General features: G+C 39.7%; 1 protein-coding gene across 8 annotated transcripts in view; it reads left to right on the forward strand.

The window, feature by feature from the left end:
- The window catches only part of LOC136883450 (nuclear RNA export factor 1), a 200,242-nt gene that overhangs the window by 23,723 nt on the left and 151,635 nt on the right, over positions 1–24,884 (forward strand). For 6 of the 8 annotated variants that reach the window (XM_067155749.2, XM_067155752.2, XM_067155751.2 and 3 more), the window contains exon 3: positions 11,436–11,727. The exons of 1 other annotated variant lie outside the window; for it this stretch is intronic. In XM_067155749.2, coding sequence (XP_067011850.2) covers positions 11,494–11,727 — 234 coding nt within the window. In that variant the 5' untranslated portion in view covers positions 11,436–11,493. Of the gene's footprint in view, positions 1–11,435; positions 11,728–21,163; positions 21,313–24,884 lie in introns of those variants that run through there. One more of the 8 variants, XM_067155754.2, reaches the window with a different exon arrangement.

The following is a 24,884-nucleotide window of genomic DNA, read 5'->3' on the forward strand; positions in this document are numbered from 1 at the left end:
ATGGCGGAGAATAATGCAGAATGATGTTCTCCCAATCCACCATGATGTCAACCAAATCACGAAAACCAGCCTACAAGATGGCTATAACATTTACTTCAACTTGGTTTGACCCCCAAAATATGTAGAAGGATGAGTGGTCTAAATCTCCATCTCATGACCTGATTGAAATCCATGACCCAACCATAAAACTTAACTGGATTTCATCACCTTCGAACTATCTGGTCATGACTGAACAGAATTCGAAGTGGCACTGCCTGAACCGGTGCAACCTTATATCAGTGGGGCTGTATAGACTCACCTCGTGACTGTGGATATGTAGTGCAAACCATCAAATATATCGTACAGGAGTGCCCTCTACATATGTATCATGGGTCCTTGGAAGATTTTCATGCAGCCAATCCAGAATCAATTGAATGGATTAAATATCTACCAATCCATATTTAAAGTTAAATTCCTTTTGGTTCTAATGCTGCGAATTGTATATATTGTACATATTCTTACTGTTCTGTATGCATCATACACTAATATTATTATTATTATTATTATTATTATTATTATGTGGTGGTACAACTTGTGAAGATTGAAAGGAATGGCTCCCCTCGGTTATTGAAGGATACAGCATGAATGATGTTACGATATGGATGAAACAAACTTCTGTTTGTAATTTTCTACACAGGAAGTAATGATTAGGGCCCAGATTATTTAAAAATGCATATGCGCATATGCAAATGCATAGTTCGAACATTAGTGCATATACAGATATATTTTTCTCTGATGTGTGATTGAATATCTAAGATTTCTGAATGAAATGAAAATCTAATGAACTCTATATGTTGTACATCCCTTGGCAACACAAGAGGCCTTCCCTGATCAAAGAAAAAGCTTTCAGTGTCGCAATAAAAATAGGTATACAGATAATGATCCTTTTGACAACAGCTATGTCCTTCTATCTGACATTCCTTTCTCCTTGCAGTAGCCACCCAAGGTTTGCTTAAACAAGTGCGTTCATCTGTTAACTTGTTCTTTGTCTATTGCAATGTTTTTACCAAATTAAAATGTAAAAATGCCTAAAGATCAGAACTCTTAGTCTTTTTTAATTAAACTGTGGCTACCAGACAATTAAAAGAAATAAGTTTCATAATGATAGATCCGTATTGAACTGTGATTACAATAGAGTAAAATAATATATTATTATTGGTCCACCTTTTCAATACAAAATGAAAATTACATAGGGACTAGTTTCGACCTAGTAATAGGTCATCATCAGCCTGAAGTTTTTCTTCGATATTTACGCTTTAATTTACTTCAAGCTGATGATGACCTATTACTAGGTCGAAACTAGTCCCTATGTAATTTTCATTTTGTATTGAAAAGGTGGACCAATAATAATATTATTTTACTCTATTGTACCAGACAATAGTGACTATACTAGTGATGGTGATGTAGTGTACTGTCACGTATGCAACAAGAGTGTAAAATGCGATAAAATGTTTCAAACTGAACAGCATTCGAAAACAACACATCTCGGATCAAAAGAATAAGAGTACACTACTTTAACCGACGTGGAAACACGACGAGAAGTTAGTACATTTTCCGCTGATATATATAAAACTCCTCCCCTGCGAACCATGTGACCTTATAATACCAATATAAATGGTCCGTTATTGGACATTATAAATTTTCCAGCTAGCTAATTCTTGGTTGCCAGCGTTTCGCCCTCGTGTGCTAGGGTGGGCTCATCAGTTGGTACCTAGCACACCTACCAATACGCTGGCTAGTGCATACCGTGGAGGCCACTGCGTAGGCTAACTGGAGCCACCGGCAGTGCCAATGCACTAAGAGACTTTGTCTCATCACTAATTTATAATGTCCAATAACGGACCATTTATATTGGTATTATAAATTTGCTCATTCAGGACAAATATTTCAGATTCCCTATGGGAATCAACATATATACCATGTGACCTTGCCGTGGTGGGGAGGCTTGCGTGTCCCAATGAAACAGATAGCCGAGCCGCGGGTGCAACCATATCGGATGGATATCTGTTGAGAGACCAGACTAACAAATGGTTCATTGAAAGGGGGGTAGCAGCCTTTCGGAAGTTGCAAGGGCGGCAGTCTGGATGATTGCCTGATATGGCCTTGTAATAATACTCAACATGGCTTAGCTGTGTTGATACTGCTACACGGCTGAAAGCAACGGGAAACTACAGCCGTAACTAACTCCCGAGGACATGCAGCTCTCTCTGTATGAATGATGTACTGATGATGACATCCTCCCGGGTAAAATATTCCGGAGGTAAACTAGTCCCCCATTCGGATCTCCGGGTGGGGACTGCACAAGAGGGGGCGATCATCAGGAAGATGGATACTAACATTCTGTGAGTCGGAGCATGGAATGTTAGAAGTTTGAATTTTTGTGGTAGATTAGAGAATCTGAAAAGGGAGATGGATAGACTAAAGATGTAGTTGGTATAAATGAAGTACGTTGGCAGGAAGAACAGGATTTTTGGTCAGGCGACTACTGAATTATCAACACAAAATCAAACAGAAGAAATGCAGGATTTGGTTTAATAATGAATAAGAAAATAGGGCAGCGGGTAAGCTACTACGACCAGCATAGTGAAAGAATTATTGTCGCCAAGATAGACACCAAACCAATGCCCACCACAATAGTACAGGTCTATATGCCTACTAGTTCAGCGGATGATGAGGAAATTGACAAGAGTATATGAAGAGATAGAAGATTTATTACAATAGTAAAAGGTGACGAGAATCTAATTGTGATGGGAGACTGGAATGCAGTGGTAGGCCAAGGAAGAGAAGGTAATACAGTAGGAGAATTTGGATTGGGACAAAGGAACGAAAGAGGAAGTCGGTTGGTTGAATTCTGCACTGATCATAATTTAGTCCTTGCCAATACTTGGTTCAAACACCACAAACGACGGCTGTATACGTGGACGAGACCTGGAGACTCTGGAAGGTATCAAATAGACTTCATTATGATTAGGCAGAGATTCAGAAACCAGGTGTTGGATTGCAAAACTTTCCCAGCTGCAAACATGGACTCTGACCACAACTTGTTCGTCATGAAATGCCATCTGAAGCTGAAGAAATTGAAGATAGGTAAGAATGCAAAAAGATGGGATCTAGACAAGTTGAAAGAAAAGAGTGTGAGGGATTGTTTCAAGGAACATGTTGCAAAAGGACTAAATGAAAAGGCTGAAGGAAACACAATAGAGGATAAATGGATAGTCATAAAAAATGAAGTCAGCAGGGCTGCTGGAGAAATGTTAGGAAGGAAGAAAAGATCAACTAAGATTAACTAGGAATCAGTGGATAACTCGGGAGATACTAGACCTGATTGATGAATGACGAAAATACAAGAATGCTAGAAATGAAGAGGGCAGAAAAGAATACAAGTGATTAAAGATTGGAAGTGGATAGAAAGTGCATTGTAGCTAAGGAAGACTGGCTGAAGGAGAAGTGCAAGGATGTCGAAGGTTGTATGGTCCTAGGAAAGGTAGATGCTGCATACAGGAAAATCAAGGAAACCTTTGGAGAAAGGAAATCTAGGTGTATTAAATATTAAGAGCTCGGATGGAAAGCCACTTGTGGTTTCCCATTTTCACACCAGGCAAATGCTGGGGCTGTACCTTAATTAAGGCCACGGTCGCTTCCTTCCCACTCCTAGCCCTTTCCTGTCCCATTGTCACCGTAAGACCTATCTGTGTCGGTGCGACGTAAAACAACTAGCAAAAAAAAAAAAAAAAAAAAAAAACATATCCAACAGTTGTATATGTAGATAATTTGGTTCTGGAACAAGAAGAGGCTGTTGATGCTGATGAAATGGGAGACCCAATTTTGATTTCAGAGTTTGACAGAGCTGTGAGTGACCTAAATGGAAACAAGGCACCTGGAATTGATGACATTCCCTCTGAATTACTGACTGCCTTAGGAGAAAGCAGCATGGCAAGGTTATTCCATTTAGTGTGTAAGATGTATGAGACAGGAGAAGTCTCATCCGATTTTCGGCAGAATGTTGTTATACATATTCCCAAGAAAGCCGGTGCTGACAGGTGTGAAAACTATCACACCATTAATTTAGTATCTCATGCCTGCAAAATTTTAACAGGTATTGTTTACAGAAGAATGGAAAAACAAGTTGAAGCTGAGTTGGGAGAAGATTAATTTGGCTTCAGAAGAAATGTAGGAACACGTGAAGCAATCCTGACTTTACGTCTGATCTTAGAGGATCGAATCGAAGGACAAGCCCACGGTCATGGCATTCGTAGATCTAGAAAAGGCATTCGATAATGTTGATTGGACCAAGCTATTTAAGATTCTGAATGTGATTGGGATCAGATACCGAGAACGAATAATTATCTACAATCTGTATAAAAATCAGTCTCCAGTGGTAAGAATCGAGGGCTTTGAAAAAGAAGCAGCAATCCACAAAGGAGTGAGGCAAGGCTGCAGTTTGTCCCCCTCCTTTTCAGTGTTTACATGGAACAGGCAGTAAAGGAAATCAAAGATGAATTTGGAAAGGGAATCACAATCCAAGGAGAGGAAATCAAAACCCTGAGATTTGATATTGTTATTTTATCTGAGACTGCAGAAGATCTCAAAGCTGCTGAGTGGTATGGATGAAGTCTTGGGTAAGGAGTACAAGATGAAAATAAATAAGTCCAAAACAAAAGTAATGGAGTGCAGCAGTTGAACGAAAGCAGGTGATGCAGGAAATATGAAATTAGGAAATGAAGTCCTAAAGGAAGTAGATGAATATTGTTACTTGGGTAGTAAAATAACTAACGATGGCAGAAGGAGGACATAAAATTCAGATTAGCACAAGCAAGGAAGAGTTTTCTTAAGAACAGAAATTTGCTCACTTCAATCATTGATATAGGAATTAGAAAGATGTTTTTGAAGACTTTCGTGTGGAGCGTGGCGTTGTATGGAAGTGAAACATGGACGATAACTAGCTCAGAAAGAAGGAGAATAGAAGTTTTTGAAATGTGGTGTTACAGAAGAATCCTGAAGGTGAGATGGATAGATCGAATCACAGATGAAGAAATACTGAATCGAATTGGTGAGAGGAGATCGATTTAGCTAAATTTGACGAGAAGAAGAGATAGAATGACAGGACACATCTTAAGACACCCAGGACTTGTTCAGTTGGTTTTTGAGGGAAGTGTAGGCGGTAAGAACGGTAGGCGTAGACTAAGGTACGAATATGATAAGCGGATTAGATGAGATGTAGGATGTGGTAGTTAGGTAGAAATGAAGACGTTAGCACAGGATAGGGTGGCATTGAGGGCTGCATCAAACCAGTCTGTGGACTGATGACTCAAACAACAACAACATATGTAAAAAAAATTATGAAGGTTGAATAATCCACATCTACGCTCATTTCTTGAAAAATGTTGTGGTAATCAAAGGATACCAGATGAATTTACCCTTAGGAAAAACTATTTACTTTCATTGCATGCTTCTGTTGTGGATTGGATACGATCTGACATGGGAGAGAACTGTGTCTGGATATCGGTAGATGAAACAATCAATTTTTGTATTCGACACATTGTGATCTTCATAGTGGGTAAATTATGTCCAGAAGAACCCGGCAAGCCTCATTTACTTTCATGCAAATTGCTAGAAAAATCCAACCACGCTAGAGTTGCAAGATTTGTTAACGATTCCCTGCGACTTCCGTGGCCCAGTGAATCGGAGAGTGATTGTTACAAAGTGTGCCTTTTAGTCGCAGATGCAGCTTTGTATATGGTGAAAGCGGGTCAGTCTCTTCGAATATTTTTTTCCAAAGCGCACCAGTGTCACATGTTTGGTGCAATTGAGGAAATTCCTTAATTTTATGTTTTTCGTAGTATGGGTGTCTGCTAAGAATAAAACATTATTATTATTATGAATCCATTGTTGAAATTTTGCATTATGTTTTCGTTTCACTCTGTATATGACTCTGTTTTCACTTGTTTATTCTTTTCCATTACTTATATTGATCGGTTGGGTTTGTTTTCTCCTTTTTTGTTTGTCCTGTTTTCCTAGTCTTTTATCACCTGTATTAATCTTTACCTGTCCCTTCCCCTTTCCTGTATTTATCCAGATTTCTTCTTACCTTACATTTCCTGCATAAAGATAAAATCTCTCAAGATGGCCTCTCAACAAGAGTTGAAGCCAGTGCTCTGATCAAATTGTGAAACACAAATGAGCTTGTCGGATACCATCATTCGAACACAACAGCAAACAAATGACAGCACAACAATGCAAGCACTTTGTGTTGATTGGTAGCACAACCACGACAAAGCCTAGAGACCATCCCAATGTAAAATCACACAAACTTCTTAGGGTAGGTTCCGACATAAACACAAGGGAACAGGACTGGAAGCAATGGAAAATCTGGAGTTCAGACAATAATCTGGCAAATTTAAATGGAATTTGAAGCGAAGCTTAATGAACATGTCCTTGCATAATAATAATATTGTCCTTTTAATCGTAACGCCACAAGCTCGTTGGGGCTGAGAACAAATGGATGTAGAGGAATTGGGATTGATAACGAGAGAGCCAAATCTGTTTGAATATGGTAACGTGGAAAGATATGGAGATTTATTGCCCTTGTCCTTTCGTGTTTCTCTCTATTAATTACCTCTTCCTACTCCAGTTGTCGTCGTGTTCATCCTATTATGTGTTCTTTCAATGTTCCTATCTTTCTATAGATGACCTTTTAAAGAATTATGCAGTATAAAATATACAGAATTTAATTTTTGATGAAATGTCTCATTTTCTGGGCTGGGGAATTGAATAAGAAGAGCCTCAATTCCACGTCTTTAAGCAGTTTCCTAGTAAGTTGTTAGAAAAACCTATCCCAAGCAAATGGCCGCATGTTTTGAGTCGCATAGGTATCAGCTTGCATTCGGGAGATAGTGGGTTCAAATCTCATTTTCGGCAGCCCTAAAGATGGTTTTCCATGTTTTCCCGTTTTCACATGAGGCTGAACCTTAATTATTGCTTAACAGTTGCTTCCTTACCCCTCCTAGCTCTTTCCTACCCCGTCATTGACATAAGACCTATCTGTGTTGGTGCAACATAAAGCAGGTTCATAAGATATAAATTTCATGTTTTTATCCGTATTGAATTGTGATCACAGTAATAACAAAAATTATGTCAGAAACTGTCCACCTTTTCAATACTATATTACGTATACATTTTTTAGTTGAACTAGTTTTGGCCTTGGCTGGCCATCAACCGTAATACAAATCTATACAAACACATCTGTTAATTAAAACAAATGTACAAGCAGACACACAAAAGTCGTTTAAAGGCATTTAGAGATCCTGAAATGAACAATGTGCACAACATGTGCAATATAAAATGGAAATAAAATAGGGCTCTTAGTGAGATCTAAAATCCTTGGATGCATTGCATCGTGTTAAGAACATGTTTCATTAATGCTTCCCATTGAAACTTTCTTGAGTAGTTGTCTTGAAAATGCTGAAAGGTTCCTTTATTGGAAATTGTCAAATTGTTCAGTCAGGGATGGCGCACAAAAATATGTCTAAATAGCTGGCACGTTTTTAGGTTACAGCTGGTAGAGAAGTAACATTAAAAGTACTTGACTGAAGAAGTAACTTTGAAAATGTGAACCATTTCTGATAGTTTTTGTTATTGCACTGGTAGAACAAAACATCTAAACACCTTGAAATAAGGAATGTAGAACATGGAAATTTTGGCAATATATTTGTCGAGGTAACATATTTAATTGATTAAAGGTACAAGACTACATGTTAATATCCGTGCGAGAAAAGACATTGCAAATGTGCCATGTTGCTTCCTTAATAACCGGTGTAATAGCCTGATTGTTGAATGCAGACATGCAAACGTATGTGCATTGTGTTATACAGGTGCCGGATGTCAGCTTGTGGGATGGACTTCCTTGCCTGTTTCATTTGGTTGGTCAATGCAGGGACGGTTAATGCCGGTTGTAGATGACGCTGGAGTTCTCGTCCAATGATGTTCCATGCGTGCTCGATTGGGGACAGATCGGGGGATCAAACAGGCCAAGGCAACATGTCAACACTGTAGAGCACTTTGGGTTATAACTGCGGCATTGGGGACATGCATTATCCTGTTGGAAAACACCCCTGGGAATGCTGTTAATGAATGACAGCACAACAGGTCAAATCACCAGTCGTACATACACATCTGCAGTCAGGGTGCGTGGGATAAACACGAGAGTGCTCCTGCTGTCATAGGAAATTGCTCCCCAGACCAGAACTCCTGGCATAGATCCAGTGTGTCGATGCTGCAGACAGATGGAATGCAGGCGCTCATCTGGCCTCCTAACCAACACACGGCCATCACTGGCACCAAGACAGAACCGGCTTTCATCGGAAAACACAACGGACTTCCACTCCATCGTCCAATGAGCTCTCGCTTGACACCATTGAATTCGCAGACGGCGGTGATTTGGGGTAAGTGGAATGCACGCCGCAGGGCATCTGGCTCGGAGCTGTCCTTCAAGTAACCGATTTCGAACAGTTCATTGCATGACTGTGGTGCCAACTGCCGCTGGAATTGCTGCCACAGCCATACACTGAATACAGCAATCCTCCCTCTCGGCGGTGCCACGGGGACGTCCGGATCCTGGTCTTCTTGCGAATGTACCTTCTCGTGACCACTGCTGCCAGCACGCATGCACAGTGGAGACATTCCTGCCAAGTCGTTCTACAATAGCGCGGAAGGAAAATCCACCTTCACGTAGCCTTATTATATGATCTCGTTCAACCGCAGGGAACTGTTGATACTGGCCTCTTCGTCATCGTAAAGGCATTCTTGACCCACTCGCTGTCACTCCGTCCAATCTCACAGGTAACTCTGTGGAAAATGTACCTGCTACAAACATGGCACGAGTTGAAAACTTTTTGCCTAACAGTACTTGTCACTCTGAAGTCGTGGTATGAGGGCAGTGTTCTTATGGTGTGAAATGCTCAGTCTATGTATGTATATATATATATATAAACTTAAGCCCTTATTCTTCATTTCACAAGTATATATAGATAGATATGCGATTGTAAAGTCTGTGAAACTAAATGAATGAATGAATGAATGAATGAATTAACTTCAAACACTTTGGTTATCTTACAGTATTGGTAATAATCTGTGTTTTAAGCCAACCTGATGTTCAGAGTCATGGGTTCACTACTAGAGCACTCTAGTGCGATTTGCGGGAAATTCGAATCAATGTCATCTTTCAGATGTATAAGCACACCTACCAACGTTTGTTAATTGTTAATCTAGCACAACCCCTTCTTGGTGTTCGGATATTTTTTTCTGCCAGTGTATTATGAAGCAGATGATAAAAACAAAATTAACAACCTGCGTCTTTTAGACTTTTGGTTGGGGCGGAGTCGCTCAGCGAAAGATTTTGAGTGCTATTAAAAATTCTAAAATCAGTTTGGTAGACCTCTTAATAAGCATTAACATAAAACCTTAGCCTTTTATTTTTTATTTCACAACTATAAACCCTACTTGACAAGTCGTAAATTTGACGGGTGCATGACATCAATTAGTGAACAAACCAATGAAGAAATCGCAAGCTGATCCCCATAAAATCATTGTTGTCAATTCTCTACCTTCCGCCTCTGTGGAAAATGGTCCTGCTACAAACGTGGCTTGTGTTTGCCTAACAGTACCTGTCATTCTGAAGTAGTGGTATGAGGGCAGTGTTCTTATGGTGTGAAATGTTCAGTGTGTGTATATATATATATATATATATACACACGCAAGGATTGGGGCAAATGTCAAGGCAACCTTTTTTTTTTTCCCCTGTAGATATGTGAACGGATCACAAACGTATATGTGTCGTGTGGAAGTTCTGCAGGCATAGTGTGTATGCAGAAGAACAGATGGCTCTGTGATAGCTGGTAGTAGCGTAGCGAGGGCTGTGAAATCGGTCAGTTGGTGAGTGTCTTGCGAGATGGAAGTAACCCGTGTTCAGCAGCGCATTTACATCAAAATAGCCGTTCTCCGAGAGAGAAATGCGACGGAATGTCACAATGAATTAGTGGAAGCCCTTGGGAATAATGCCCTACCATACCGTACAGTAGCACGGTGGGTAGGAAAGTTTCAGCAAGGGCTTGTGTCAACCAGTGATGAGCAACGTTCGGGACGACCTGTCAGTGTGTGGACCGACGTGGCTCGTGCCATCATCAAGCAGCTCCTGGATGAAGATAGACGATGGACGCTACTGGAGTTAGAGAGGGAAAGTGGCATAGAGAAACGCACTGTCCACAGGATATTGCGTAATGAGCTGCAGCTGCGCAAAATCGCATCATGGTGGGTACCGCATGAACTAACGGAAGTTCAGAGGTGGGTGTGCTATGCAATATGCTCCAACCACCGTGCACACTGGCAACAGGACGGCAATCAATTCTTGTCACGAATAATCACCATCGATGAATTTTTGGGCCAGGGCATACGAACCAGAACTGAAACGTCAGTCCGCGGAGTGGCGATATGCTGGATCACCAAGGAGGCAGAAGGTCTGTCAGAATCCTTCCCCAGTCAAATTGATGGTGATCATCGCGTATGACGTCAGGGGTGTCGTTTGCCACTTTGTTCCACATGGCAGAACAGTGACCGCACAGTACTACAGGGACTTCCTGGTGCGACAGGTACGACATGGCGTTCGGGAGAAATGTCCAGGTCTTGTGGACAGTGCAATACTCCTGCACGACAATGCAAAACCACATAAAGCAGAGTGTGTAGGGCAGCTACTGCGACTGGGGATGGGAAGAATTGGAGCACCCACCATACTCTCCCGACATTTCGCCCTGTGATTTTAATCTCATTCGAAGGGTTAAGGAACCACTACGTGGCAGGCGGCTTGCAACACGAGAGGACATTGCTAATGCTGTACGCCAACAGGTGACCCGATTCACACATGGTGCGGCAAATTCTGAGACAGATGGTATTCAGCGCCTCCCACATCGTTGGCAGCTTGTGGTGTCAGTAGCAGGAGACTACTTTTAGGGTCTTTAGGCCCAGGTTTGTCACGTCAACTTTATGTGTACTGTGTTGTCATTCTTTTGCACCAGGGAGGCCAAATTGCCCTGTATACTACCATAATAAATTGGTGTGTTACGATATTTCAGTGCTATTCATTGCCCACACATGTAGTTAACACCTTGTTCTTTCGTCTGTATATGTCACATGTTCCAACCGGACTGGTATCTTCAAGAAAAAAAATAGTTGCCATGACTTTTGCCCCAACCCTCATAACTGTAGCCTTTATTTTTATTTCACAACTGTGTATATATATATATATATATATATATATATATATATAGATAGATAGATAGATATGAAAATGTACAGTCTGTGAAACTAAATGAATTAATGAACTTCAAACACTTGTTATCTTACAGTTTTGGTAATAATCTGACGACCTCTGTTGCTGCTCTTGCTGCCATTGTTGCTAGTATTATGGACATTGCTTCTAGTAAATCTTCAAGTGTTAATGCTGGTAAATCCATGAAAATGAGTCCAGGCAGTCATGGAAGTAACAGCTTTCTCCAAGAGCAGAAGCGCTCTCAAAATGCTCCAAAGCCAAAGAAGTCAGCTGCATTCTGGAAGCCAGTTAAAATAACCTTCATGAGTGATTTTTCTGCAGAAACCACGGCTATGATGCGTAGTACTATTTACTGGCACAAATTTGTTGTAAGTTTTATTAGTTGTGTGTTCATTCCAAGTATAGCCTGGATTTCTAAGCAAAATGCTGATTCCTTTCTACACTTCTAAAGGTAATGGGGAATGGGTTAAGTGCAACCCACAATTTGATTAGTTTAAATTCAAAGTTGTATGTAAAGGGAAGGAACTGTGATATCGTACTCAAATTGTGGGACACATAAATATGGGCTTTATTTAGCAAAACGCTTGAGTGATTTTGGTGTAATTTTATTAATGGCGTAATTACAGGATAATTTTATTTTCTACGTGATCATCATATTCATCGTTATGAGCATATGGGGTAAGTGTACATTCAGGCTATTACATCCACGCAGTTGATGGTATAAGAATATAGGTGGGGCAAGTGCACACAGAATGTTTCTCTGATTCAGAATATGTTTATTTCATTCACATACATTAATTACAAAGCATGTTATGAAATATTTAGTAGTGTGCAATATGACCTGATTTCAGTTTATGTTGAACGTTGAAAATGACACACCAAACAAAAATTCTGCTCTCCTCCTTACACTTGGTTCTGACAAAATCATCAGAATGTCACTATCTGGGGCCTGTTTCATAAAGCTACAAGTCTACAAGCATACAAGTTGTAGTTACAAGTGGATGTTCCTACACTTGTAGGAAATTTTTGTTTCATAAACAAAATTTCTACAATTGTAAGGTTGGTACATTTCACTTCAAGTCTTACAAGTCAGCTGATTTCAGTGAGCTAGCCAAAAGGAGTCAAACATGAGTAATCCTAAACAGCAACAAGTTGCAAATAAAATTTTAATCCTGAATAAAATTAGGGAAGTGAAAGAAATTTTGTTTCGAGCTTTCTACACTTCACTCATGAAAGAAGACAAAGTTAGAGTGGAGAAATATTCATAATATTGCCTTATTTCTGGAAGAGAATTCCCTCTGAGGCTTCACCTCACCCCACAGATTATCTGGAAATTGAGAGGAAAAAGAAGATAGCCCTTCAGAATGAACTGTTAGAAATAAAAAAGCTATAAATCAAAACTGGAGGCTTTGAAACTTGAGAGACTTGGGCCTACCCAAGTCTCAATACACAAAGGACCTTACAAAGTGTGATAGAATGTAAAAGAGGGGGAGGTATATTATATTTTAACAAATTAAGTAGCTGAAGAAGCTAATGTATGATTTTGCATTTATATTTTATTATTTCCTCCTGTATATTAAATGTTAAAGGAGTTTGTCTGTGTAACTAGCTGCCTTTTATATGATATTATTTTATTATATATTTTACCTTCATAAGACATTATTTCATTGATATTTTAGGTAAGCACACTTCCAGGCCAGTTACACTTGCATAGTAAAACTTAAGATTTGGTCCACACACTACCATGCAATTTAGGGAATGGTTCCCATGCCTATCAATAAAGTCGCTCTCATGTACTACCACAGGAGCATCAATGTTTATTAGTGTTCCATCAGTACGTCCACATACTTGAGGCATACGTGTAATAGCATGGAACTCTCGAACTATGTGGCCAGTTTCCTCTGGCCAGTCAAAAACTGTAGGAAACCTGACAATATTCACTGCATTCACAGCTGAATGAATTGCTATGCACACAGTAGATTTTGATACACCATTCATATCACCTACTGCATGATGTTGCCCTCCATTTCCTAACCAGGGTAATGCTAAAGTAACTGTTATTTTGGGGATAGAGCACAGTTTCTGTTAGTTGCATGCTGAAGTGGATTAACTACATATTGTAGAAGTGACTCCAGTTTTACTGAACTCATTCTAAATCTTTCATTGTATTCATAAAAGCTTGTGAAAACCATGTTAACCCTACTTCTGAAAGTTCTTTTACGTCTTTGTCCATCCCCTATTATACCTTCATCGCTATTGTTGCTTCTATATAACAAATATATTTCTACACAAACATTAACACAAAGCTTGAAAACTATTTGGTTATTGAGTATTTAACAGCAAATTACACAGACTTGTATTCAACCTTGAATGTCTAAAACAAGTTGTAAGAAAAATGGTATTTTCTACAAGTTCTTGTACCCTACAAGTATCTTTATGAAACAACATGTATTTTGACTCGTTGACAAGTCTTGTAGCTTGTATAAATACACTTGAGGCGTCTAGTATCAAAACCGGCCAAGTCACTCAAGGCATATTTTTCAATATGGACGAAAAACCTGTAGAGACAAAGCAATGATGGTCAGAAAAGATTTTTTTCACAGTTATATCCTTAATAGTTTAATATTTAAGTTCCACTGTTTTGAGAAATCTAACTCATAATTAACCCATTTTTTTGTTAATTTAAATTTTGACTTGGCCGTTTTTGTTGCAATTTTTTACAATTTCACAAGGTATGAAAGTAAATCTTTCAGTTCACCACTCGGAACAATATCCACGTTACAGCACACAATAATGACAAAATACGAGCACACCGGAAATAGGATTGCTTTGGCGCCAATGACGGTAAGAAGCCCGCGAATACGTAAATCAGTGTTGCAAAGGAACAACAAATAAAATATTATGACTTCAAAGAATATACATTACAAGGAATGATTTTGCCTACTGATATTATCACATTGTTGCTTAATGTAACAACACAAGATTCCAGACAATAATGCTGCATCATAAAGATTGTCGCTCGTTCCTTGACTTGGCCGGTTTTGAATTCACTGGCTGCATGACTTGGGCGATTCTGTTGCATGACCGAGAATTCAGTGCTCTATAACATGAAGACATGGACGATTTTAAAGCATATTCTTGTTTCACCTGATAGTGCTATACTTCTACTTCAAATTTATAACCTTAACTAATTTTCGTAAATTTTGTGACTTGGCCGGTTTTGATACTAGACGCCTCACTTGTACCTACAAGTGCTTTTATGAAACAGGAATTACTTTTTTTTTTTTCAACAACTTGTATGAAAAATGACTTGTAACTTGTAGACTTGTAGCTTTATGTAACAGGCCCCAGATAACTCACAGATATCTTCTATCTCTGGCCAGATGACTGTAGGCCTAGATGCTACTTTTCGTGCAAATGTAACCACTGAACAGTCCTCTTCATTCTTCACGATAACTCTCCCGATGTAATGCTTGCAGGTCATCTTTGTTGCAAACTTTACTATCACCCACTTTCCTGCATCTACAGTGGAAGAACAAAGTTCATTATCCCTCCTTTCGTATTCTTCTTCCTCAGTGATCTCATTCTGTAACTCAGAGATGTCTGGAGTGGAGCTTCTGCTACTGGGAATACTGACAGCACTTTCCTCCGAATCAGACTCTAGTTGTTGCTTCTTGCTGGCTGGTGATTTTCTCTTCTGTGTTGTCTTTGCCTTACATCCTTCCTCAATCAGGGCATGATGTCGTAGAGCAACCTCCACAGATGTTATAACTTCTGCACCAGCAGCAACAAGTCTTCTTCTTTTCCCCGTCTTTTCTGGAATCTGTTTGAAGAAGCAGCTCCTCAAAAGAAGCACCATCACCCCCCTGTGAGTAGGGGACGCACATGTAGAATACACCCGCGGTAACCCCTGCCTGTCGTAAGAGGAGACTAAAATGGGCAGCCTAGGCGCAGACATGGATTGCGGTTGGATATCATGTGTTGGACCTCCTGTGGATGGGAGGGGTTGAATACATTCACAGGTAATCCCTGCCTGTCGTAGTAGGTGACTAAAAGAGTCAGTGACTATGGTCCCCTCTTTATTTTTTATTGTTTTTTGAGGGTTCGTTGTAGACTGTTTCCAAATTTTTAATGCACATGCTGCTCGGAGATGGGCCTCTTACGTGCGCAGTTATGCCCGAAAGCCCACTCGTGAACACCCAGTGATCTTGCTGGTGGGAACGTCATGTATCCTTGCAGTGGTATTCGCCTGACAACACAGATCCCCGCACAGCCGAATGCCAGAAGAACATATTTGTTTAATTTTTCGCTATACTTAGTGCCCTCTGTATGGTATGAGGTTCATGCTATTGCGGGTGACTGGAGGAAGGGAGTCCTAGTGCTCATTGCCTCAGTCATCCCGTATTAGGGATGCATGCACCAACCGACCCTATGAGCAATAGTTTCACACCATTCATAGCAGAGACTGGCTGCAGAAGGAATGGCATTACTAGCATCACTCATACCTCAGTCACTTTCATTTTGTCAAAGCCAAGGTTAAAGCTGAGACAGATCAATGAAAGTAACAAGATTGCTCTAGCCCATACCAGAAGGCATAGTGCACTGTAAACACTAGGTCCCGCCAGCAAAGGCATTTTAATATTGTTTTTTATTCCTCGATTTGACTTCACTGATTTTAGGGAATGCATATTGTTCCTGAAACCTGTATGATAGAATAAATATTTTTTAATCATTAAAAGTGTGTTGTCAACACTATTTTAAATAGTGTGATGTGCAGTTAATATAAATGAAAACACTGAGACATGGCAGGTAATTAAAGGAACACAGTAACTTAAGAGGTGAACAGATATGTGTTACCAAGTACCAAGATCAGGTTAGGTAAAGATTTGCACACACTGTACACTCACAGAGACAACATAAATACCACTACAGTGTCACTTCACCCCAAGTCAAAATAAGAACAGAAAAATATTAAACATGCAAGAACAAACAATGACAACCTAACTCAAAGGAGAGCAAGCTAGTGGATCATGCAATGGTGACCTCAGTATCAGATTAATCCCTTAAGCGGGGAGCTCGGTACACACTGGCGCACTCCCAGGTGGGGGGAGCATTTTTCCTGATTGAAGAAAATATTTAATTACTTGATTAAAAATGATCTTAGACTAAAATGAACTATTGAATGGCCCTAAGAGAAATATTTACTTGAATATAATGTATTTAATTGTTGAAAAATCCTATTATTTTAATTTTTCAATACTTTGTGCAAGAACATACTAAGTGCTTTCACACTGCGATATCGAGGTTGCTTCTTCCTAATAGCAAAGCTCTGGTTTTAGTTTATACAGTAACTTTTACCTGAATATTTTAGGCAATTTACTAACAATCTCTGCTTGGAAATAAATGTTTCTGTGTATGCAAATTGTAGCTTTACAAAGTTTACATATACATAAAAGATTTACAATGGAATAAATTATAATACAACATTTTCTGTTATGTTGGTTAGCGCTTTCGAGGGATAAAGTATATATACCTACATTTATTTATTTAGCGTATGACATTAAAAATAAAAACACACAATCACAAATTAAATATATAATACACTATATAGGTTACAATTTCACCTTCAAGCTCTGCAAATAGTCTGTACAAGAAAGATTTGGGTCAAAGTCTTTTGGGTTACCCTGATAAGCACTCAGGAGGCACTGTTCCACTATATGACGAACTGTTTGCGTAGGGGCACCGCAGCTACATTCTGGGGAGGGAAGTTTGCCCCATTTGTAGAGGAAGTTGGTACACTTTCCATGGCCTGTCCTGATACGATTGAGGGTTGTGCAGGTTTTGCGAGGTAGGTCAAAACCTTTTGGTATTCTTGTAATACAGGTTCTGATACTTAGCTGGAGCCATGGAAGTCCATTTTTGAATCCAATCCTGCTGAGGCTGAATTTGTCAACCAGGATTTTGGCAGTCCGTATTGGTGGATTTCTGGACCGAAGTCTGTTGTTCAAGGCGTTGGGTATATCTCCATGAATTGGCAGATTGGAATTCCTCGACAGCTTGTGGTACTCACGCAGCAAGGCATTCTTTCTCCGTAAGTGAGGTGGAGGATTATGGCTCAGAACTGGTAACCAAGAAGTGGGGGTAGATTTTATGGTTCCCGATACAATTACAAGTAACAACTCTCATTTATTGTTCTGTATTGAAGATGACATTAGGCATAAAAAAACATCAAGGATAAATATTAAATTATCCTTGAGATTTTATTCCCGATACAATGCGCAAAGTATGATTTAGCTGTGTCAACCAGTTTTGTGTAACAGCTGTTCAGCCAGACTGGAGAGCAATATTCTGCAGTAGAGAAGACAAGGGCAAGGGCTGAAGTTCATAAGGTCGAAGCAGAAGAATCCCAATTGGTGCCACACAGTTTGTGGATGATATTGTTCCGTGGCTGGAGTTCGTTTATCATCTTCAGATGTTCCTTGAAGGACGGTGTTCTTTCAAGGGTTACTCCAAGGTATTTCGGGTGTCTGTTGTGAGGAAGTCTAGTGTTCTGAAATTTGGGTGGGCCAGTTTGTTGTTGAGATGGAAACATGAGATTTCAGTTTTACTCAAACTTGGCCTAAGTCTCCACGTTCGAAAGTACGAGATGGCGAGATCAGCTGTCAGCGTATCTTTGGTATTCTCCATAGATTTGCCCTGCATTGCGAATGCCCAGTCATCTGCATAACCAAATGTTTTGGAGACTGTTTTTGGTAAGTCTGATATATATTAAACAGCAGAGGTGCTAGTACCGATCCTTAAGGAAGACCGTTATTAAGGATCCTTTCCTTACTTGCCTTGTTTACCAAAATTACATGAAACCTGTTTACAAGCATGTTCATATGATGCGGTAAGGTCCATGAAGACAACAGAGGTTTTTAGTTGATTTTGAAAACCAGCTTCAATGTGTGTAGTCAGAGAGAACCTGGTATGTGCAACTTCGATTTGGGCGAAAGCCCGCTTGTTCAGTGGGTAGATGGTCAAGAACTACTGAGCCAATTCTGTTTTAAAGAAGTCTCTCTATAGTTCAGTTTTTATGAGTTTTGACTTTACAGTTAACTGGAAGTCAGACAGTGGTGCCAAATTGCTACGAATACAAACAGCTTATTTACGATACACAACACAAACGGAAATGTAAATACTGGTATATAAGTCCATAATCAGTTATTCTTTGTAGCAACATACGTGATTCACATAAGATGAACAATAATACACAACACATTTAGGATAAGGCTACAAGATAAAAATATGTCAATGCTTGAATAGATAAAACATCAGAGAATAATATTAAATTTCTACTCACTATGTACAAGATCTTGCGTTGCTGTTAGATTCAGTTTCCCGTAAGGAAGGAAATAATCGTACTCATTTCTGAGTCATCGGCATTGTCATTGTCTGTTGAGGTTTTACTTTCGTCTGACCCTAAAGAGATAATAAAGTCTTCAACATAATCGTCTGTGAGACTTTATTTCTCCCAAGCTTTAATCATCTTGGATTTTGTGTGTCTCACAACGTTGCTCCAGTCCTCCGCACTTATACAGCCTACGGCTTTGAAAATAAGTCTCTTAACTTCCAAAACAGTGAAGAGTCGGTTATTCTCAAATACATAATCCTTCACTTGGGCCCAAATCAGTTCTATGGCATTAAAATGGCAATGGTATGGTGGAAGGTGAACTACTTTATGCCCATGCCTTCTGGCTATTTCATCCACCACATAAACTGGGCACTGGGCTTGTTTTGTTTCAGGAGATGCATGAGATCCCCTTCCTCACGTCATCGCGAACCGAAATATTGTGCTCCTTCAACCACTTAATCAACTCATTCTTTCTAGTCACCATTGTTGGTGCTTTGTCAAGAATGGCTCCCTAACATTACAAACAATTTCCCGGGCATGGCTCCTTAGTGGAGTACTGCAACCAAAGGGCTTTCTTCTCTTGGGAGTTTCATCCTTAGACGTAGGCGTCGACACGACAGAATATCAAATTCACACACGGGCCTAAAATTAACCTACTACCGGTATATAACTACCGAATGAAATATTAAACTAAAGCTACCGTAGTATCTAGATCACTATTATACCTTGTTACACACTATTCACTACAATATAACGCGCTATACTATTAAAAAATAGGTACTAAACAATAAATTTATAAACTCTACACTACGAATTATAAACGAACACCTAGCACAAAGACCACGAAAAGAACTGAGCACAATACGACACACAGCTGATAGCACATGGTTACAGTAAAAAGCACATCGACAACACCGCTAACCGGAACTGGAGTCTAATGCGCTCTGTCGGAGCGATCGGCTGCCTATGATTGGCTATTGATTCATTCACTTACCCTCCGCCAAAAGGCAGCGCTCAAACGTCAAGTCGAAACTCATAATAACTGAACTATAGTAATTTGTAAACCACACTCAGAAGAGCAATTGGACGGTAGCTTTGAGGATTATTACAAGATTTGCCCGGTTTGAGAATGGCGATGATCTTTTGTCAGTTTCAGAAGTCGAGGGATGGACCCTGTTTCTAAGATATTGGAGTAGAACTTTGCTAACCAGATCATTGCATACTTCTCAGCATGCACTAAAAATTCTGAGTGAATGCTGATTCCTGCTCGTGGTGCCCCTGCTAAGGTAGTTGGAAAATATTGTTCCATTACCGAACTGAATGTCGGCATTCGACAGCCAGATAATCCTAGTGATCTCCTGGCTTAAAACTCATCTCAATGACAAAATATATACCTGCAATTCATAAGTGACACACACGGACTATATTACTCTACACTACAGGTAATATTTACAGTCTGCACCGTGTTATGCCTTTTACAGCTGTTCATTATGATACACATGGAAACAGATCTTATATAAACTGTCTCGGTTTTGCATAATTTGTATGATTCCATTCCGAAACGCATTGTTTTCTTGGTATGTATGGATAGTTCACATCAATTGACTCTTTGCCATCAGGGGTATAAGCTTCAGAAAATTTTGCCAACAGATGATCAAATACTATCTTGTACATTTTGGGAGGAATTTGTTCATTATTCACCTCATTGTCAGAGATATGTAAAATGCTGTGGAGGAAAATATTATAATAATAATAATAATAATAAAATAATAATAATAATAATGTTATAGGCTTTACGTCCCACTAACTACTTTTACGACATTCAGAAATGCTGAGGTGCCAAAATTTAGTCCTGCAGGAGTTCTTTTGCATGCCAGTAAATCTAGTGACAAGAGGCTGCCGTATTTGAGCACGTTCAAATACCACCGGTCTGAGCCAGAATCGAACCTGCCAAGTTGGGGTCATAAGGCCGGCCAGCGCCTCAATCGTCTAGGCCACTCAGCCCGGCGAGAAAAAAATCTCTTCTGTATTATCAGCTCAAAGAAAATAGGCGTAGTGAACAATTTATTGCAAGAAGTATAGTGTCCTAATTTAGCTTTCTGTACAATCCTCTACGTCAACAGTATGGCCATAAGAAGCTTTATTTAGTCTTTGTTCTGACCCGGTCTTGATCTCGACTCCTTCGTTTCATCTTGCTAAACTGGGTTTTATGTGCGATTTCTTGCTAGGCATCATTGGTCTGTTCAGCTATGTTCTGGCATATCTCGTCATAAAAGGAATAATTAAAATATTTTGCTCTTCTTTTTCTTCCCCCCCAAACTCTTGCTTTATATCACAATGGAATTTTGGATCAATGTGGGACCTTCTTTGTCCATTTTCAGTGTAAGTTGACGAAGAACTAGCACTGGTTGGGTTGTAATCAGATTATTGTCATCATTGTCACTGTCATGATCGCTACTTGAACTGGAATCGAACACGTGGTGTCTTTTTTGCGACTGCTGAACATTCGCATCAGCTGGGCCCGAACCCCGTACATTCAAGCCTGCAGTACTTATTCCAGGTAAGTTCCTGTCACTTACGAATTCCCCTTTGGCAGAACTTACTTCACTATGATCAGTCAGTATTCTCCCCACTAAATTCCAACATTTTGTTTATCATGGCCAGTAAATTATCTTCTCTAACGGTGGGCGCCGGTAATTCCTTTTAGACATTTTAGCGGAAAAATTAAGAAAAAAGTTCGAATAGAACCCTGGTCTCTGCAGTTTGGACGGAAATCATTAATTGTGCCTGTATTAAGGATGCGTATGATAATAAATGTTGTGTAACTCGCGGTAAACACACACTCCAGTCGTGAAGGAAGAACACAAGACTGGGGATAATAAATCAGGTCACAGTTCTAAAATGTCATCAGAGAGGTCTGTTCAGTATCACAGTCTCTAGAAATCCCTTCTACAGCAATATTATTGCATCCAGAGGACGATTAGGCGATGAGCTAAAGCTTCAGCGCGCGGCTATTGGGCGTTAGGTCGTTCTTGCCCGGACGCAAGTTGCGTTCTTTATGATGCAAGTCGTGGATGACACATTGGTATTGGAAGAACATAGTTGAAAAAATTCACATCAGAGGGCAGACTCATCCGAATATGCTGCTGAAAAAGAAATAAACCTCTGCAGGCAGGCAACTGAGAAAAAAATTTGAATCGGCGGTTATATCCGCATTCCCTGCCAAGCAAGCTAGTTGTAGCTGCGGATATCGCTGCATCGCCCACCGAACGGGTTAAATCTAGTAAATTTTAGAGGTTAATTACCAAACGATGTCATGAAAGGATAAGACTGAGTTTAGAAAAGGTAAAATTTAATGTCAGTAAATAAGAATTACAGATTGGTTAAATGATCTCATTTGGTTAAGGCTTAATAGCCAAGAAGAAGAAGGAACAGGATTTTAAACAATTAAAAAATTGAGAAGGGTAAGAGGAGAGAAATGAAACCAATATATTAGTACGTTGAAAATACAAGAGTACAAGAACAGAGTACATTAATGTTCCCCGGGAGCAGAAATCGGGAAGCAAGTGCCCTACCAAAATATAATTCACAGAAAACCCATCATACAAGGAATGCAAAGGGATAATACCCGAAATGAATTAAGTTAAAAGGGAAGCTTAAAACAAGGTCAGTATATATCACCACTGACACCTCTAGGCCAATGCTAAGTCAAGGAGGAAACACTCCTTAATTCAGTAATCACCATAAATTATACGCAGGAGAATCAGAAGGGTTGACACAATAAATCAACTATGAAATGGTGAAATCAGTAACTATCACCACCGAATATTCTAGGCCTGTGTTAACTCAAGGAGAGAACACCCCTTAATTCAATAATTTACATAAATTAAATGCAGGAGAATCACAAGGGTTGGCACAATAAATCAACCATGAAGTGGTGAAAACAAATATGAAATCAGTAGGTCTAACTATCACCACTCTTTTAGCCCAATTTTAACTCAAGGAGAGACCAGGCACATTGGCCGTGTGGATAGGGGCGCACAGCTGTGAGCTTGCATCCGGGAGATGGCAGGTTCGAACCCCACTGTTGGCAGCCCTGAAGATGGTTTTCCGTGGTTTCCCATTTTCACGCCAGAAAATGCTGGGGCTGTACCTTAATTAAGGCCATGGCTGCTTCCTTCTTACTCCTAGCCCTTCCCTATCCCATCGTCGCCATAAGACCTATCTGTGTCGGTGCGGCGTAAAGCAGCTAGCAAAAAAAAAAAAAAAAAAAAAAAAAAAACTCAAGGAGAGAACACTCCTTAATCCAATATTTTGGTTAATTAAAAGCAGGTGAATAACAAGGGTGGACCACCAAGCTCGATAGCTGCAGTCACTTAAGTGCGGCCAGTATCCAGTATTCGGAACATAGTAGGTTCGAACCCCACTGTCGGCGGCCCTGAAAATGGTTTTCCGTGGTTTCCCATTTTCACACCAGGCAAATGCTGGGGCTGTACCTTAAGGCCACGGCCACTTCCTTCCCTGTCCCATCGTTGCCATAAGACCTATCTGCGTCGGTGCAACGTAAAGCAAAAAAAACCCAGAGTGGACCAAATAAATCAACCAGAAAGTGGTGAAACGAATGTGGAATCAGTAAATATCATCACTAAGTCTTCTAGGCCAATGTTAACTCGAGGAGAGAATACTCCTTAATCAATAATTTATATTCCTTAAATGTAGAACTACAAGGGTTGATACAATAAATCAACCATGAAGGGGTGGAAACAAATATGAAATCGGTAACTATCACCACAAGTCTTCTAGACCAATGTTAACTCAAGGAGAGAGCACTCCTTAATCCAGTTATTTTTGTTTATTAAATGCAGGTGAATAATAAGATTTGACAAAATAAATCAGCATGAAGTGGTGAAACAGGTATGAAATCAATAAATATCACCACCGACACTTCTAGGCCAACCCAAGCTAAATCAATCACTGACCTTCACCTGATTTCAGTCAAATCGGACACAAGTTTGTTTCTATTCCACCAGAAAACAAAAGGTCCACGATCAGGGTCACCAACACGACGAGAAAAATAAAAATAATACAATCAAAATGTGACAGATCACTGTAATAATAGTGATGGCTTCATTTTTCTCATTACATACTTGATTACAATTAATGATTACCACCACAAGGTGAATTACGTTAAAGGTTACCTTTCAGAACAGATAGGCATAATAAGTAAAAGGCCTACGGTTTTAAAAATCTAGGTTAAATATTACAATTTAGGAAAACGGCCAAAAAGTCCCATTAAAGATAATATTACACGAATAGTATATGTGACATTGGGGAAAACTAGGTACACCTCGGTAAAAGGAGATGTTGGAAGGATAACCAACAGATACTGTATTACACATGGATAGGTAGAAGATTGAAAGCCTTCACGAGAAGGACTGAATCAAAATTACTGACCACCAATATTTGAAATCACAAACCAGAAGAATAATTGGATTCAGGAGAAGGGTCAGTACCGTAATGAAGTTATGAAACAGAAACAGCTATAATATATATTTACCAACAAGAATGCCAATAGTCCATGGGAAGGTTGGAGTGGATATCCAGATCAAAACGATAAGACACAAATTAGATTTACGTACCAAACCCGATCAAAGTAGAAGACGGAGCAAATAAAAGCACTTACAAAATTCCCACCCAAAAGGGGGCAGAACCGGTATAAATCTCAGAAATATATATTGCAGCCTACATAACACGTCTGTCCCTTAGAAAGAACAGACATCACCTGCAACATAGCTACCCCCAACACTCGGCAAGGCTGTCCGCACTCCCGTTAGTAATAGCAAGAGAGCGAGAGAGGGGGGGGGGAGGAGAGATAGACCATTCACGTGCGGAGCACGACACAGGACTCTGCGGAAAATGATCCGTCCAGTTCTGCTCACATATTAAGAGGGACATGGTTAAAGAAATTCCAGTGTTAAAATATCGTTACAATAGTTTCTTTAATAGATTTAGACAAGTCAATACAGGATCAAATAAAATACCTATTATGGTTAAGTTCATCAACAAATGCCCTCATGTTGAGAAAAAAAACATATCTAGTGTTGCCATATCGCTGTTGGATAGTTTTTATTC

The sequence above is a fragment of the Anabrus simplex genome, chromosome 11 (assembly GCF_040414725.1).
Source record: "Anabrus simplex isolate iqAnaSimp1 chromosome 11, ASM4041472v1, whole genome shotgun sequence".
Classification (NCBI taxonomy): domain Eukaryota; kingdom Metazoa; phylum Arthropoda; class Insecta; order Orthoptera; family Tettigoniidae; genus Anabrus; species Anabrus simplex.